The sequence below is a fragment of the Hordeum vulgare genome, chromosome 2H (genome assembly GCF_904849725.1).
Source record: "Hordeum vulgare subsp. vulgare chromosome 2H, MorexV3_pseudomolecules_assembly, whole genome shotgun sequence".
Lineage (NCBI taxonomy): Eukaryota > Viridiplantae > Streptophyta > Magnoliopsida > Poales > Poaceae > Hordeum > Hordeum vulgare.
Genome location: NC_058519.1, coordinates 614929691 through 614945013, shown reverse-complemented (window position 1 = coordinate 614945013; position 15323 = coordinate 614929691). Strand labels below are relative to the sequence as shown.

The 15323-nt window shown below is 44.6% G+C and overlaps 1 protein-coding gene across 1 annotated transcript; it reads left to right on the top strand.

Annotated features, from left to right (window-relative positions):
- Positions 1-3893: 3893 nt before the first annotated feature.
- On the top strand, positions 3894-6170 carry LOC123427840 (protein REVEILLE 1-like). Its single transcript, XM_045111976.1, has 4 exons — positions 3894-4142; positions 4429-4609; positions 4709-5136; positions 5315-6170. Exons 1-4 carry the CDS (start codon positions 4128-4130, stop codon positions 5924-5926), a joined length of 1236 nt encoding a protein of 411 aa, XP_044967911.1. The 5' UTR covers positions 3894-4127; the 3' UTR covers positions 5927-6170.
- The last annotated feature ends 9153 nt before the right edge of the window (positions 6171-15323 follow it).

The following is a 15323-nucleotide window of genomic DNA, read 5'->3' as shown; positions in this document are numbered from 1 at the left end:
TAAGTTATGTTTAGCATTTATGACAAAGCAACTTCTCTAGTTATCTTTGGAGGCGAGATGCTAAATATCTTTGGTTACACTTTTGGTTTTTGCTTGTTCTTTGCCGGATCGAGCTCCAAGATATTTGTGGAGGAAAAGACTTAGATATCTTGGATTTTGCTTGTTCGACGTGTGAGGACGATATTTCAGTCTCTTGCACTTTTCTTCGCACAATTCAAGCAGCAAATGTCTACTAACCGCTACATATAAAAGACAAAACTTTTAGGAGTACCTCACTATAAGAAACATAGTTATGTCTAAAGCCTCATCATATATGATATTTCATCTTATTGAAGCGTTTCAGCCTTTTTTTAGTGTTCATTTGACCATCTCATTGTTTGTTGGCGTTTTCTATTATACTACTCTCCCCGTTCACAAATATAAGATGTTTGGGATTTTTAATATGGGCTATAGACAGACTTAAATGAGTGAATAAATACACTATAATGTGTCTAGTCTAGGTTTAGGAAAAAGTAAGAGCATCCTTCTATATTTGTGGAGGGGGCTCCTCATATTCATGGTTACCATTTTGTATTTCACATGCTCGGGGTGTGGAGTCTCTCGCACTTTTTTTTGTTGAGAAAATAGGAAGAAAATATCTAATCACTACATGGGGAAGAATAAAACTTTAGGCTATCGAATTATAAAGAATAGCTATTTTTTTAGATTGAGTTTCACATTTATGAGAACGTGGCTTAGGAAAAATGTTGGATTTTTCTTCTTCTTTTCTTTAATGATAAACATTTTTCGTTTCACTTTTGAATTTTGCTTTTTCGTTGCCGGCTCGAGTTGCTTGATAGTTTTGGAGGATAATTGTTAGATATTTTGAGTCTGGCTTTGTCTGAGGTGTGATGATCATATTTCAATTTATCGCACTTTTTCTTATGACAAAACAAGATGCAATATCTAATTGGATAAAACATTAGGGGGTTACGAGAAAAATAGTTATTTCTAAGGCCCTACCTTCTCCAGCAATATTTTTTGTTTAGTTTACTGATTATTTAATTAACCTTATCTCTACTTTCGTTATTTTTGACAATACATTATAAAATTATATAGACGTTTTCCCCAAATCAGGTTGCAAGATATTTCTTGAGGACAGTTGTTAGATATTCAAGGTTACCCTTTTTTTATTTTGGCTCATCTATGTGTGGAGCGGATATTTAGGTTTCTTGCACTTTAGTGAGTACCCAAGTGTAAGAAAAATGGTTGTTCCTAAGATTTTGCTTAACACTCATGACAATGCAGCTTCTCTAGATATTTTTGGAGGCGAGATGCTAGATATCCTCAGTTACGCTTTTGGTTTTTTGCTTGTTCTTTGCCAGGTCGAGCTCCAAGATATTTGTGGGGGAGAATACTTAGATATTTTGGATTTTGCTTATTGGGTGTGTGAAGATAATATTTCAGCCTCTAGCAAATTTTCTTTCTACAAATCAAGTGGCAAATATGTACTAATCTCTACGTGTAGAAGAATAAACTTTAGGGAGTATCTGATTATGAGAAAAATAGTAATTTCTAAGATTGCGTTTAACATTTATGACAATGCAACTTCCCCGGACATTTTTTGAGGCAAAAGATGCTACATATCCTTGGTACTCTTTTGTTTTTTGCTTGTTCTTCGCCATATCAAAGCTCCAAAATATTTGTGGAGGAAACAATTAGATATTTGGGTTTTCGCTTGTTCGAGGTATGATGATGATATTTCAGCCTCTTGCACTACACGTGAAAGAATAAAGCTTTAGGAAGTATCTAACCATAACAAAAATAGTTTTTTCTGAGATTGAGTTTAGCGTTTATTACAATGCAACTTAGGCAAAACAGTGGATACTTCTGCCCTTTAGCTTAATGATAAACATTCTTGGTTTCACTTTTTTTGCTTGTTCATTGCTATATGGGGTTGCTTGATATTTTTGGAGGATAGTTGTTAGATATTTCGATTTTTAATTGTTCGACGTGTGATAATTTTTTAGTATCTCGTGCTTTCACTTATGAAAAATCAAGAGGGAAATGTGTAGTTGCTACATGTAGAAGAATAAAACTTAGGGGTGTATGATTAAGAGGAAAATATTTTTCTAAGGTCCTAGCTTGTTTGGCAAGCTTTTTTTGTCCATTTTTAAGTGATTACCTAATTAGCTTTATATGTGTTTTTTTCACAACATATTATAAAAGTATATAGTCATTCTTTGCCGGATTGAATTGCAATATATTTGTTGAGTAGAGCTATTAGATATTCATGATTACCCTTTTGCATTTTGATTCATCTATGCGTGGAGTGGATATTTAGGTTTCTCACACTTTTTTCTTCAATAAAACAATAGGGAAATATATGCTCACCATGTGCACATGGACGAAGCTAGAAAAAAAGTTTGATGGGGTCATATCTATAACAACAGGGTCAATCTTCAGTAAATAGATAGTGTTTAATATAAAATTAATGAATGTTCTGTTAATTTTATTGCGATCAATTGACCCCAATGCCTATAAGGCAGATTCGTCCCCGCCGTGTGCAGAAGAATACAACTTTAGTGAGTACCTGATTATAAAAAGAAATGGTTATTTCTAAGGTTGTGTTTATCATTTAGGACAATGGGTCGGGGCTTCTCGAGATATTTTTGGAGGCGAGATGCTAGATATCCTTGTTACGCTTTTGGTTTTTGCTTGTTCTTTGCCAGGCCGAGCTCCAAGATATTTTTGGAGGAGATCGCTTAGATATCTTGGATTTTGCTTGTTCAACATGTGAACATGATATTTCAGTATTCTGCACTTTACCTTCATACCTTCCCACAATCAAATGAAAAATATCTACTAATCGGTATGTGTAGAAGAACAAACATTTAGGGATTATCTTATTTAAAAAAAATAGTTATTTCTAAAGCCTCGTCATATATGACATTTTAACTTATTGAAGCGTTCTAGCCTTTTTGGTTCATTTAACAAGTCTTCATCTCTAGTTTTGTTGCCTTTTTTCTACAACACTACTCCTTTTTTTCATAATATTAAATGTTCTGGATATTTGATAATTTGGATTATATATGGACTGAATTGAGTGAACAAATACACTAGGACATGCCTAGTCTAGACTAAAAAAAGTTAAACATTTGCTTATATTCATGTATTGAGGAAATAGTAAATTATAGAATATGAATTTGCCAAGTAACAAAATCTCATCTGACAGACCCAAATCAAACAGAAAACTAGCATATGACTTACTAGACGGCTACGATTCCTGATGTATGTAGCTTGGCCGACTATGATTCTCAGACGGATCAGAAGTGGCATATCTCTTCCAAAAAGGAAAACTAGCATTCCCAAAACTTGACCATCATCACACTTTTCTCCCCCCAAAAGAAAGCCTGATTCATCATTACCAAGAACACAAGGTGAAATTCGACAAGCACCAATAAAACCACTCACTGGTTGGCAACGAGATCCGTGGTACTCCCACCGGCCTAACACCCATCAAACGTGTCGCTAAAACGCGCGCGCACCAAAGGCGAAAATTTGCGGAAAAGGGAAGGAAAAAGAGGCCGAAAAAAGAGAGAGCCGGTGGATAGACGGTCACCGGACGGACGGGGAGGATGAAGACGAGACCACACAGACAGACAGACAGACAGACAGACACAGCACGTATGTACCGTCATGGAGACGTGACCTTCCTTTGGCAGTTGCCAGTCGTCCTCCACCAGCGAACAAACAAACCATGGCACGGCACGGGAGCGGTGGCAGGTGAAGCAGCGAGCGAGAGCCACAAGAATCGAGCGGCCCGCCGAATTCCCCCGCGCAGGATAGATATTACTAGATATTTGCGCGAGTCAGAAAAGCGCACCGTGGAAAAAGCGTAAAGCGCACCACAAATCCCGTCCGAGGTGGCAGTGGCACCCCTCCCCTCGCCCTTTTTCTCCCCCCCTTCTCGTCCTAGCACACACACGCCTCCTCTACTTTTCCTCTCCTCTCCTCTCCCCTCCCTGGAAGAAGAAGAAGACCAAGAACAACAACAAAGATTAGGAGCTGGTGGTGAACTCGCCTCTGTTCCACGCAGCGAGATTTGGCTCCGCCGGTGCTTCGATTTTTCAAGGATCTCGGGAGACATGGCCCGTTTTCAGGTAATAATTGTTCAATCTTCCTTCGTTCATTCAGATGTGAATTTTCTTTTGGGACCGTTTGGTTGAGCTGTGGAGCACGACGAAAGATCCACGGCCGCGGAACTGTTTTTTATTTATTTCTCAAACGGAAAAGATGCTGGATAGAGTATTTGTTCGTCGGAAAATATCGTTTATTAGGAGTAGAATTTGTCGACCAAGCATAAAAATTTCATGCTGAAATTACAAGATTGTTTACCCTTCAGATCGAGTCCTAACAAAACCGTCTCCTTTCTTCCTCCCCCTCAAGGAAACCAAGCCGGATCTGTCGAATTCCGGCAGCGACACGCGGATGATGGGCGAGGCCCGCCTCCCCAAGGCGCGGAAGCCCTACATGATCACCAAACAGCGGGAGAAATGGACCGAGGAGGAGCACCGGCTCTTCCTGGAAGCCATGCAGCTCCATGGCCGCGCATGGCGCCGGATTCAAGGTGCGTTTCCTCGCTCCGTGATACTCCTACGTACTCCTACCTTACCAAAAAAAATCCCTGTGAATCGTGATCTGACAAGTGGTTTCTTCCACCCCGCAGAGCACATAGGCACCAAGACGGCCGTGCAGATCAGGAGCCACGCGCAGAAGTTCTTCTCCAAGGTCACCCGGGACTCGTCCGGGGACAGCGGCGGCAACAGCAGCTCCGGCGCCGCCGGGCCGCCGATCCAGATCCCGCCGCCGCGGCCCAAGAGGAAGTCGGTGCACCCGTACCCGTGCAACCTGAGGAGCGCGCAGCCGGGGAAGCACGCCCACGCGCTGCTGCGGGTCGACAGGCCTCGGCTGTCCATGTGTGAGCAGGGGAATGGCTCGCCGACATCCGTGGTGACCACCTCGCGGATAGCCCTCGGCTCCGAGAGCTTCGACAGCGACACGTCCACCATCGACATTGAAGAGCCATGCCCCACGCCCAGCACGGGGACAGCTGATGTCGCTGTGCAAGCGCCACCAACCGACGATGATGCTAAGGTACTACTCCTACTACTTTCTTAACGACATCATACTCCCAGCAACAGCATAATATCTTTGCAAGAATAGCTGTCCGATCTTAATAAAGTCCGCAAAATATCTCTTTCATTATTGCTGAAACGAAATGAAATTATTCAACCTTTCCAGTTCTGATGGATTTCTTGATTGTCTATTTCAGAGATCCAAAGACAGCGGTAGCAATTCGGAAGAAGTGGTGTGTGACAACACGTCCGATGCTCCGGTCCTGAAGCTGTTTGGGAAGACGGTTGTCGTGAACCCTGGTACATGCAACCTGCAAACTGCATCAGATATGGAACTGGATACTTCGGCCGAGACACCCACCAGTGCACCAGAAGCAAAAACATGGAGCCCATGGCTGGCAAACTCGCAGCAGTTCATGTACTATGTTCCTCAGGGGGCAGTCTTCTTCAGCTACAACAATGGAAGTGCACCGTACCCCATGCCGTCGAGCCCCAAGGCAGATCAACAGCACGAGCAACAGGCTTCTGAAGCCGCCGCCGAGCTTAGGCGGAGGGAAGCGTCGTCGAACACGGCCTCCAGCAGTGTGGCTGAAACAACAGCCCGCAATTCTGCAGAATCATGCACTGGAGCGGTCGGCGGTGACGACGAGATGTCGCATGCTGCAGGTTTGAGAAAACCTGTGAGCCCGGCTTTCGTCCAGCAGCGAGGCTTCATGCCATACAAGAGGTGTGCAGCTGAGACCAGGGCGCTACTGCCCCAGGCTCCCAGGGAGGAGGCGGATAGAGAGATGACAAGGCTGTGCTTGTAACTCTGAAGGCCTCTTGAAGTACAGAGTGTTCATCGGGCGTCTGTAATCTCTCCCCATTGGCGGAGGTTCAGAGGTCAATAGTGACATATATATATATTTTTGGCCTAGTTGTAGTAGGATCGATCGACCTGATGTAAATTATCGTATAGCTCTCATCAATCGCCATGGCAGGAGAATGCTGCAAGGCTTTCTCAGTTGTATGTTTTTGACAGATGAACTAAACACGGACGCCCTACTTGCAAAATGTTTAAGCATGACAAATGAACTGAAGACTTCCTTCATAAGTACACCACTGTACTACTAGTTGTTATACTAGATGTTGTGTTGTGCTGGGTGAATGTAATTAGATGAGGACTGAATGTTAAGCCCTTCTTCTGTAGACATCCTCACGGAAGAGCTTTCAGAATTACGGATCATGTTGTATGTGTCCTACCCATCCACAGGTGAACTTGAATCAGAAGAATCAGAGACTAGCTGGTGAAAACCAACCTACAAATAGGTTACCTTTAAGGTATTCTATGACCCTCTTTAGTTCAACAACTAAATCAACAACAGAAAGAAAAAACAGGGAGAAGTCTCATAACTTCTGAAATTTTTACTTTATTTAGTTCAAATAAGTAGGGTGAGGATCACCAATTTGCATCCCTAAACCTACTACTTTTTTGGCTAAAAACCCTACCTTTTGTCCCTATTTGTTTGAGCTTCAAGATGAGATTAAGCGTTGCCAGTGAAGCTGAATCTGGATTTTGGAACAAACCTTCCAATGCCCCCCCCCCCCCTCCCCCTTAGCGTGCTTTAAGATTCATGATGATGAACAGTCTCCGTATCCTCACAAGGTTGCAACGAACAACGTCAAGAAGCCTATCACTGATGTATAGCCTAGCGACACCCGATGGTGTGAGGAAGTAGGCGGCAGCGCCACGCGCTGTAGTTGCTAAAAAGGATGTGAAAAGGGCATTTGGGACTTTGCAAGTCCAGTTTGCTATTGTACGTCGGCCGGCTAGGTTTAAGCATTAAAAGATCCTTCCATATATCATGACTGTCACTGTGATCTTGCACAACAAGACCACTGGGGACAAGCGTGGCCAACATTTAGATTACTACTTCCATGAATTCATGTAAAAATATGGTGCGTCCAATTAGAAGGAAAGACCACATCGACTCTTTTCCAAGTGCACCATGAATCTTGAGATGCGGAAACTTACTAACATCTTCCAAGATATCTCACCGTGGAGTGATGGACGTGGAATGGGCAACAAGACCACTAGTTCTATACTTATGTTTCATGTCATGTGTGTTGGACTTTGTGTTATGTTTGATGGGCAATTGTGTTGAATTTTAGCTTGTGGATTGATGGACGATGTAATTATTATGTACTAGAATGTCGTTTGATGTTAGAAAATGTATCTGATTGCATTGGTTCACAACTAGAGGATTAACTCAATGCAGCTATCAATGCGACGAATAAGCCATGTAATGACCTAAAAAGTGTTGACCCAAATGTGCAACAAACACATGTGCTTTTAGTGCTGCAAAGCCCAAGAAAAAAGATGTCCAATAAAAAAATCAGGAGAAAGAAAACTTGGCTTGATAAGTTACTAAAAGGGAATCGCAAGCCAGCTAAAGTTGTTGCATCCAAAAACAAAGGAGCAAAGATATGCATCAGTGTGTTGTTACCATTCATTACTAAACTACTTGCGAGAATTTTTATTGCAACAACAAAAGAAACATGATGGTGCAGAGCCTCAAGTAGGAGTGGAGAAGGATGGTCGCCATAAAGGAGCAAATATGGAGTTTCAAGACTGCAACATGATCATGAGTTACGCGCAACTCTTGACAGCTACCGCTTACGATGAAGATATGTTCTAGAATGTATAAGCTTGTTAGATAGTATTGTGTTGACTAGTATTTTCGACAAGATCGATTACAGTTTTTGTGGCCTAAGTGTACAAGTAAAAGGGCGAAATCTATGTACTCGAATGATTATGTAAGAACAAATTTCAGTGTTAGGTGCTTAAAACAAATGTTTGTTCAGACCTACAAAAAAGATCTGTATGTGTTAAGCTTGCCGTTTGTTATTTCCTTGAACATGTTAACTGAATGCCGATGTATTAAGAGTGCACGGGTGGTAACATTGAAGTGTTGAGACCCACATAAGTATGGCTCAGGTCTTCCTTTTTGCTTGATGTTTGCTGAACTAAACTGAACAGAAGTGGTGTTGTTTGCTAAACTGAACTGAACTAAACTGTGTTGTGTTGTGTTGTTTACAGCCTTGCAATACTGCTGTTTTGCCGAACTGCTGCTGTTTTGATGAACTGAACTGTGTTGTGTTGTGTTAACGGAACCGATGTTCTGCTCTGTTATGTGCCTGAAGAAATTGGACACTGTTCTTTGTTCTCCGAGCCGCGCCGGCTGAACCCATGAACTTAACTGTATTATGTTAATTGGACACTTTGTTGAGGTGTCAGATAGAGTAGCCGGAGGTGGGCGGAGAGGGCCGTCGAGGCCGTTTTCTCCATCGCGCGCCGCGGGAGGTCACCCTGGGGGTGCAGCCGGCGCGGCTCCCCTGTTTTCCCTGCGCGTTCTGGTTGTTCTGTCTACAAGTTTAGGGCCAGTTCTTTTGCTGGTTTTCTTGAGCTTAATAAGCTGCTTCCTACCCAGTTTATTCTAAAAACTTAATAAAAAGTATATTTTTAAAAATTTGTTAATTAAGTCTTAATTAGTAAATTTGTAAAAATATAAATTATGTTGAATTTTTAGAATAAGCTGGATAGGAGACAACTTATTTTAACTTATTCTAGAAGCTGCAAAAGAACCAGTCTTTAGTCGCTTGGCTGTGAACTGCTGCTGGTTGTAGGATCGATTTGAACGGTGGATAGCTGGGGGCAAGGCACGCGGTGACTTGACCACGGCAAGGCACTGGATCTCGGTCCGAGCTGGCGGCGAAGACAGCGCGGGCGCCCGCCATTGCTGCGGCCCGTGGGAGGATGAAGCGTTCGAGGGTTTTTATGAAGTTCATCCTCTGACGGAACAGAAACCATATACTGATCATCATGCTTCGATTCAGACGCCGATGCGATGACAGCTTTGTTTCTCTTCATCAATGACACATTGACATTCCAATTAGGAACATCTCATCAGCATCAAACCTACGTGCAACTAAATCCACATGGGCTGATAGATACCATCGCGCCAATCCGTCAGTTCTACTTTCTTTCTATCGGAAGCATATCTACAGTAGTACTTTCCTGTCCCAAGTGTCTCAACTTTGTACTCCCTCCGTCCGGAAAAAGTTGTCACCGCGTATATTTTGCAAATAAGTCCTTTGTGAAAAAGTACGTTTTCCCTTTCCGTGACCACGCTCGCTCTCCCACTCGCCGGCGATGCCTCGCAGCTTCCCCACGCCACGCCGCCACATTGCAACGCCGACGCGCAGCTCCCCTGCGCACTTCCCTCCTCACTTCCGCCATGTTGCAGCTCCCCCGCACACTTCCCTCCCCCGTTCCGCCGAGCCGCAGCTCCACCGGGAAGCTCAAGGAACGACTTTTCCCCTTCCTTGAGTCCCTCGCCGTCGCCTTCCTTGAGTCCCTCGTCATCGCCATAGCGAGCTCCTCCTTCCTTCTCCATGGCGAACTCCTTCTTGCTGCCTCCTTCCTTTCAGCCATTGAGCTGGCCATGGTGATGGCCAGATCCGTGCCTGCTCGTGAAGATTGGACCTTGGTGAGTGTTGAAATTTGGAGGTGGGCCTTAGGCCCACTAGAGAATTTCAGAAAATCTAAAGGGCCCATGTAGGTGGTGGCATGGCAAGGTGGTGGGAGTTTAGTCCCACCCCGCTAGTGGAGGAGAGTTTGGACCCCTTTATAAGGGTCTCTCTTCCACATGCTATTGGAGAGTGAGAAGAGAAGGTGCCCTCGCGCACTCCTCCTCCGCCGCCCGCCTCGCCACGCCACGCCACGCCACGCCACGCCACGCCACGCCACGCCACGTCACGTCGCGACGCGGGTTGCGGGAATGAGCCGAGCCGAGCTCATACCTACGCGCTTATTTTTGCCGGTCAGGAACGGAGAATACGTAACGGACAAGGAAACGATCCGAGACGTCGGATCGTGATCGTTACCGACTCGGACTCTCCACCCAGCCGCCTTTATAAGCACGCGATCGCCTACCCTAGCCGTCACGAAATCAGATCACATCTGCCTCACGCGTTCGTTCCTTGAACTGCTGCTGCCGCCGGCGACTCCGTCCCGTTTACCGCGTACACGGTCGACGGGAGAGCAGGCCTCCGAAACCTCGCCTCTCCGGTTCCTGTACGGGAGAGGGGCGATTAGGTTTTTGGGGAGCGATCACGCGACTGCTCGCCTCCGTCCGTCTGCTTCGTCTACGTCCGCGTCGCCCTCGTCATCGCCATGTCTTCACCAAGCGAAGCTGATCGTCTCCGCGAGGAAGCCGAGAAGAAGACGGCAGAGGATACTGCCTCCGCCGCCGCCGCTGCTGCTGCTACGGCCAACTGGCCGATTGGAGGGTATGACTCGTTTATCCTCTTGTTCGTATTTATTTTAGCAGTACTACTTGTTTGCATAGATGTATCCACTATATGCGTAGTATGTGCTAGGTTAGTTCAAGATCAGTATGTCATTAGTCTAGTCAATGCCATGCTAGTTATTATTTTGTGGATTAATCTACTCGGAAAATTGCCTATTTACTCAACAATCCAAAAACCTAATGTCTGTAGGAATTTTTCGAGTAATGGTTTTGCTGCTGCACTGAAACCGGATAAGTTTACCGGTACCTTTTTCAAGCGTTGGCAAACGAGAACCACCTTATGGCTCACGGCTATGAACGTGTTCTGGGTAGCCGGTGTCACTCCTACGGAAACTATCACTCCTGAACAGGAGAAGATGTTTAAGGAGGCCACCGTCCTATTCCTTGGAGCAGTCATTAGCGTGATCGGAGATAAGCTGGTTGATGCATATTTACATATGCATGTTGCCAAGGACTTGTGGGAGGCGCTCGAATCTAAATTCGGGGCCACCGATGCTGGGAGTGAGATGTATGTTATGGAGCAGTTCCACGATTACAAGATGGTTGACAACCGTTCTGTATTGGAACAAACTCATGAGATAATATGCATAGCTAAGGAACTTGAGGTTCTTAAGTGCAATTTGCCGGGCAAGTTTGTCGCGGGCTGTATAATTGCTAAGCTCCCTAATTCCTGGAGGAACTTTGCTACTACTCTGAAACATCAGAGGCGTGAGTTCTCAGTAGAGGACATCATCGGCCATCTGAGTGTTGAGCAGAACTCGAGAGCAAAGGACTCCAATGGAAAAGCGGTGGAAAGCTCTTCTGCTGCCAATATGGTACATCAGAGGAACTTCAATTCTCACAAGCCCAAGGGAAAGAACTCTGTCCAACAGAATACCGACTTCAAGAAGAAGGGGAAGAAGCCCTTCAAGAAGAATAAGAAGGGAGATGGCTGCTATACTTGTGGTTCAGAGGAACATTGGGCGAACAAATGCCCAAACAAGTACAAGAAGCCGGCGCAGGACTCCAAGTCTGCAAACATGATTGTGGGCAACAATGAAAGTGGTGCATCTGGGTACGGTAATTTACTTACTGTATTTACAGTTTGTCAGTCCACCGATTGGTGGGTGGACACGGGTGCAAATATTCATGTGTGTGCTGACTTGTCATTGTTCTCTTCTTATCAGGCCACCGGTCGCGGGTCCGTATTGATGGGGAATGGCGCGAGTGCTTCTGTTCTTGGTGTTGGCACGGTCGATCTGAAGTTTACTTCGGGAAGGATCGTGCAGCTGAAGAACGTGCAGCATGTCCCCGCCATCAAGAAGAATCTCGTTAGTGGCTCCCTTCTGTGTAGAGAAGGGTTTAAGTTGGTGTTCGAGTCTAATAAAGTAGTAGTTACGAAATATGGACTTTTCGTTGGAAAAGGTTATGAATGCGGAGGTCTGTTCCGCCTTTCTCTAGCAGATTTTTGTAATAAAGTCGTGAACAATATTCATTCGAGTGTTAATGAATCTGAAGTTTGGCATTCACGTCTTTGTCACATAAGTTTCGGTGTTATGTCGCGGCTAGCAAAACTGAATTTAATCCCAACTTTCACTTTAGCCAAAGGTTCTAAGTGCCACTCGTGTGTGCAAGCAAAGCAACCTCGCAAGCCTCACAAGGCTGCAGAGGAGAGACACTTGGCACCATTAGAACTCATACATTCTGATCTTTGTGAGATGAATGGTGTGTTGACTAAAGGTGGAAAGAAATACTTCATGACATTGATAGATGATTCCACTAGATTTTGCTATGTGTATCTGTTAAATACTAAAGATGAGGCTCTACACTACTTTAAAATCTATAAGGCAGAAGTTGAGAATCAACTTGAAAAGAAAATTAAACGAGTCCGGTCTGATCGTGGTGGAGAGTACTTCTCAAACGAATTTGATTCATTTTGTGCGGAACACGGCATTATTCATGAGAGGACGCCTCCCTATTCACCCCAGTCAAACGGGGTTGCCGAGCGGAAAAACCGTACTCTAACTGATTTGGTTAACGCCATGTTAGATACATCGGGTTTATCCAAGGCATGGTGGGGGGAGGCTATATTGACCGCGTGTCATGTCCTGAATAAAGTTCCTACAAAAGATAATGAGGTCACTCCCTACGAGGAGTGGTCGAAGAGAAGGACGACACTCTCGTACTTACGTACTTGGGGCTGCTTGGCGAAAGTCAATGTACCGATCCCCAAGAAGCGCAAGCTTGGACCAAAGACTGTGGATTGCGTTAATTTGGGATACGCTAAGAATAGCGTAGGCTATAGATTTCTAGTAGTGAAATCTGAGGTACCTGACGTGAAGGTCGGTACAATAATGGAGTCGAGGGATGCTACATTCTTTGAGGATATATTTCCCATGAGAGATATGCAAAGCACTTCTAGACAGGAATCTGAGATAACTCCTGAGCCTGCCATTCCTATGGAATATTATGAACAAACACATGATGAAAATCCTGAGGAGGATGACGAGGAAGCCCGTGGTAGGGGCAAGAGACAAAGGACTGCAAAGACCTTTGGTGATGATTTCTTCGTATACCTCGTGGATGATAATCCCACTTCTATTTCAGAAGCGTATGCTTCTCCAGATGCTGATTACTGGAAAGCTGCTGTCCGTAGCGAGATGGACTCCATCATGGCTAACGGGACATGGGAAATCACTGATCGTCCCTATGGTTGCAAACCATTGGGATGCAAGTGGGTGTTTAAAAAGAAGCTTAGGCCCGACGGTACAATTGAAAAGTACAAGGCTAGGCTTGTGGCCAAGGGCTATGCCCAGAAAGAAGAGGAAGATTTCTTCGATACTTATTCACCTGTGGCTAGACTGACCACCATTAGAGTACTACTCTCATTGGCGGCCTCTCATGGTCTTCTCGTTCATCAAATGGACGTTAAGACGGCTTTCCTGAATGGAGAGCTAAATGAGGAAATTTATATGCAACAGCCAGATGGCTTTGTGATAGAAGGTCAGGAAGGAAAGGTGTGTAAGTTGCTGAAATCTTTATATGGTCTGAGACAAGCACCTAAGCAATGGCATGAGAAGTTTAATACAACTCTGACATCTGTTGGCTTCGTTGTTAATGAAGCTGACAAATGTGTATACTATCGCCATGGTGGGGGCGAAGGAGTTATATTGTGCTTGTATGTTGATGACATACTGATATTTGGAACCAACCTCAAAGTAATTGAGGAGGTTAAGTCCTTTCTGTCTCAAAACTTTGAGATGAAGGACCTTGGGGTGGCTGATGTTATCTTGAACATCAAGCTATTGAGAGATGATGAGGGTGGGATTACACTTCTGCAATCCCACTATGTTGACAAGATTTTGATTCGCTTTGGATATTCAGACTGCAAGATTTGTCAAACACCATATGATCCTAGTGTGCTTATTCGAAAGTTTAAAGGCACAGCTATAGATCAATTGAGATTCTCTCAAATTATCGGTTCACTTATGTACCTAGCTAGCGCAACAAGGCCTGACATCGCGTTTGCTGTGAGCAAACTTAGCCGGTTTGTTGCAAACCCGGGCGAAGTTCATTGGCGTGCTGTTGAAAGAATTATGCGCTACTTGAAAGGTACTGTCAACCACGGGCTTCACTATACGGGATTCCCATCGGTACTTGAAGGGTATAGTGACGCGAATTGGATCTCTGATGCTGATGAGATGAAGGCCACTACTGGGTATATGTTTACTCTTGGGGGTGGTGCTGTTTCCTGGAAGTCTTGCAAGCAAACGATCTTAACAAGATCGACAATGGAAGCAGAATTAACAGCATTAGACACATCTGGTGTCGAAGCAGAATTTCTTCGAGATCTTTTGATGGACTTACCTGTGGTTGAGAAGCCGGTTCCGGCTATCCTTATGAACTGCGATAATCAGACGGTTATTGTTAAAGTGAAGAGTTCAAAGGACAATATGAAGTCCAACAAACATATAAGAATGAGATTGAAGTCTGTCAGACGTTTGAGAAACTCCGGAGTGATAGCGTTGGATTATATCCAAACGGCTAAGAATCTGGCAGATCCCTTTACTAAAGGGCTATCACGTGTTGTGATAGATAGTGCATCGAGGGAGATGGGTATGAGACCCACATGAGTTGCCATGGTAGTAACCTAACCTATATGATCGGAGATCCCGTGAAGTAGGACCTGGGAAAACAAGCCAGTGGTGAACTGAGGAGAGTAACTTTACTAACCCACTCCGTTGGAGATGCAATACTCTCGGATACTGTATGGTAGGATGACTACTGTCTTAATGTGTTCTAAAGCTTATATGTAAGCAAGATGCTGTCCTACAGAGCGATCTTTGGAGGAACACACCTATATGAGCTTGACTGCTGGTCACAGTCTATGAGATTTGGGTGATCTCTAGTAAACTCATGAATAGGCCAGGAGTGTGACTAATATGCTCCACCCGAGGGGTCACCTTCGGCAGCCTAGTACTAGTAAGACTTGTGGTGAAGCTCCTTTACGCCAAACTGACAATTCAAGGCATAGTCCATTGTTCAGTTGTGAAGGGGTGTAGCTACTTGTTCTAGGTGAAGCTCAACCTTAACAGGTCTTCACTGAAATGCTGGTATATTAAAACAGTGATTGGAACGAGGGAACACGATGTGCCCTTGAGATCTGGTGGGGGATTGTTGAAATTTGGAGGTGGGCCTTAGGCCCACTAGAGAATTTCAGAAAATCTAAAGGGCCCATGTAGGTGGTGGCATGGCAAGGTGGTGGGAGTTTAGTCCCACCCCGCTAGTGGAGGAGAGTTTGGACCCCTTTATAAGGGTCTCTCTTCCACATGCTATTGGAGAGTGAGAAGAGAAGGTGCCCTCGCGCACTCCTCCT

Bases quoted from the DNA above. Each gene is read 5' to 3' on its own strand.
- LOC123427840 (XM_045111976.1), top strand. The intron at 4,610-4,708 runs GTGCGTTTCCTC...TCCACCCCGCAG, and splicing joins CGCATGGCGCCGGATTCAAG to AGCACATAGGCACCAAGACG. The intron at 5,137-5,314 runs GTACTACTCCTA...TGTCTATTTCAG, and splicing joins CAACCGACGATGATGCTAAG to AGATCCAAAGACAGCGGTAG.